This window comes from Juglans microcarpa x Juglans regia, chromosome 4D, assembly GCF_004785595.1.
Source record: "Juglans microcarpa x Juglans regia isolate MS1-56 chromosome 4D, Jm3101_v1.0, whole genome shotgun sequence".
Classification (NCBI taxonomy): Eukaryota; Viridiplantae; Streptophyta; class Magnoliopsida; order Fagales; family Juglandaceae; genus Juglans; species Juglans microcarpa x Juglans regia.
In genome coordinates, this window is record NC_054600.1 from 27766520 (window position 1) to 27769280 (window position 2761).

The 2761-nt window shown below is 39.2% G+C and overlaps 1 protein-coding gene across 2 annotated transcripts; it reads right to left on the reverse strand.

Moving 5' to 3' along the window:
• Positions 1-799: 799 nt before the first annotated feature.
• Positions 800-2442, reverse strand: LOC121261660 (B-box zinc finger protein 21-like). 2 transcript variants are annotated; one of them, XM_041164127.1, is made up of 4 exons: positions 1972-2442; positions 1367-1816; positions 1002-1283; positions 800-965 (listed from the first exon to the last, which is right to left on the reverse strand). In XM_041164127.1, exons 1-3 carry the CDS (start codon positions 2155-2157, stop codon positions 1020-1022), a joined length of 900 nt encoding a protein of 299 aa, XP_041020061.1. In that variant the 5' UTR covers positions 2158-2442; the 3' UTR covers positions 800-965; positions 1002-1019. The 2 variants fall into 2 exon arrangements, with proteins under 2 accessions (XP_041020061.1, XP_041020060.1); XM_041164126.1 differs by having other exon boundaries at positions 800-1283.
• Positions 2443-2761: the final 319 nt, after the last annotated feature.

Sequence of the window (2761 nt, forward strand, 5' to 3'; positions counted from 1 at the left end):
TTCCAATCTGAAGCACGTTACTGGAAGAACTTAATTATATATATTGATATCCCGCCCAACCAAAATTAAAATCATGCCAAAAAATTGTGCTTGTACGTAGTACTGTCATGACTTCGAAATTCTGATCCGGTTATTATTGTGAGGGCATTTTGTCTTCTTCTTCATTTTACACCCAGCTTCGACAGGACGTTTTAACTTTACATTATCCGTCAAGATTTGAGTACTATTACCGATTATATCTAGAATTACACAGAGCAATTACCATTCGTTAGTCTTTTCACTGTTAGAATGTACAAGTCTAGACCAATTTCTAGCAGATCATGATGGTTTAGCCAAAATGAGTCGTGTTACTGCATGGTTCCAGTAGTACTGCTTGTTTTACTGCATGGTTAATTTTCTTCTTCTTCTTCTTCTGTATGGGTCTCTTGAATGTATCAGCTTGCATATATATATATATATAATATATATATATTTATAGTTTATACACCTGTAGGCAAGCTGTTTTATTTTGGTAAGGCTTTGCTCTTTGGATTTTTGTAACTGTGAAAACCTTTTCATATTCTTCGACCAAGTCATGAGGACTATATATCAATAATTTTGCAATTATATATATGCATCGATCGCATGATATTATTTTAATTTGAGAATGGAAGATGTCATGTGAAACACCCAAAGTGTATTTTCCTCGTCCTTATTTTAGCAAGATTGAAATCAAAATTCATGTCAAAATGGAATTAGGTTAAGCGCCTAGCTACATATAATTAGCCTCTGCAAATTACATGTTAAGCAAGGCAAAAGCTCCGTAAATTGAAACTGATATTTACACATGAGGTACATGCATTCGCAAGTACAAGCAGAAAGATAGACAAAACTATGAAAGCTAAACCTGGAGATGGAAAGACAAATTAACTTAACTCGGAAAGTAAAGAAAACAACATTCAAGCCAAATCAGGAAAATATGTGGAACGGTACTGAAACCATTCTCCATGCACCTAATTATATCTGCAGGTTTCTTTGTTCTACCAAAAAGGTCTAGATCTCTTGGAGCCAATCGAAGGAAGGTTAATTTCTGGAACGGTGAAACCATCCTCCATGCACCTTCTGTTGAATTTTATGTTTGTAGCTTCCTTCCTCTCTTTGAACACATTCTGCCCTGCTATTTTCTGGGGACACTGAAGAGCAGGTTGTTGAGGGACCCAGACTCCGAAATTAATCTCAGGCGAGAAAGTATCCATATTGCTCTCAAGATCAGCATCCAGAAACGGCAATACACTGTCATCACTCTGCTTTCAATTACAAAGATGGAGAATATTACACTTGAGATCCAAAAGTGAAGCCAAAAGTGTTTGGAGTTAGCGACGCAAACCTTATAGAAACCAAAAGGAGTAGGACTTGAATCGAGAAAGTCCTCAACGTGCCATCCCGGAAGAGTCTCTATCAAGTACTCCGATATGCTACTTGTTTGGTTCGCTGGCAAGTTTTGATCATCTCCTTTGTGATCAGTGACTAGTGTTGTTGTGGTCGAAACTGAGTTTTTGGCCAGCAAAGTTTGCTGTGAATTTGTAAGATCAGAAGCAGGAACTGAGTTCTTGATCCTAAGCTGAGACTTGTAATCAGGAACAGAATCATAGCCGTTGGTTGAAACAGCGATACAGGAGGAGGACTTATAGAGAGTAGCGGTAGAAGAGAGCTTAATCCCTGTAAGAAGAAACCTATTATGCTTCTGGGTGTGCTCGTTGGTAGTGTGAATCGGGAAATCACACTCTCTGCACAGAATCGCTCTGTCCTGCTGACAGAACAGAAAAGCTCTTCTCTCCTACCGAGAACCCAAATCATATAACCAAATACAAAAGTCCCGTTACACAAATTAACATGTTCATAATAAAGGAATTAGAAAATAAAACATTGATTTGCCAAGAACGTGCAAGTATCAGCCAAAAGAAGGGTTTCGGCAGTTGTGGTGATCTATACCTTGCAAATATCGCAGAGAGGGACTTGTTTGGACGAAGGGTGGAGAAGAGAGAAGCGTTGATGCTTGGAGGCGAGCTTGTTGGCGTAGTGGACGCGGTGGTCGCAGGCATCGCAGAGAGCAGCCTCGTCGGAGGTGCAGAACACCGAGGCCTCGTCTTTGCCACAGACATCACACTGGATCTTCATCTATTGGTTGGTTTGATTGGACGGCGTGATTGGGGATAGCAGAAGAGAAGAAGGAAAGGTAGAGAAATGATGGTTAAAACTTAAAAAGAGAGAGGATTGATACTTTGAAGAGAAGGAACTGAGAAAGTTGCAATAAGAGACAGAAACATACAGTATTAAAGTATGTAAAAAGATCTAGGCAAACATAGGGGATCAAATTTCAAGCTATTTGTCTCTCTTCCCATCTACAAGTTTGAGAGGAACGAATGCAGGGTAGAGAGAGATATGGCCTTTTTTTCCTTGTTTTTAAGTGAAATCCAGTACTGCATTATCTATGATGACCTAACTTCTTTTATTTATATATATCGAGTAGTACTTTGGTTGATTTTAGTGCTTATTTTTCTAATGTTTCCGTTCAGTGAGTTCCCTCATGGCTAGGTTTTACACCAAAGTACTGTTTACGTCTTCAAATTTTACGGCGAGGCCACCACCGGGGGTGCCTGTAGAAATTAAGGTCCCAGCCTCCAGGGGATCGACTTTCACAACTTCTAGTAATTTATAGGGTAAGGTAGGCTACTCTTAAGCAAAGTAAGAACTATTCCCACGTGTTAAATCTTATTCTTAT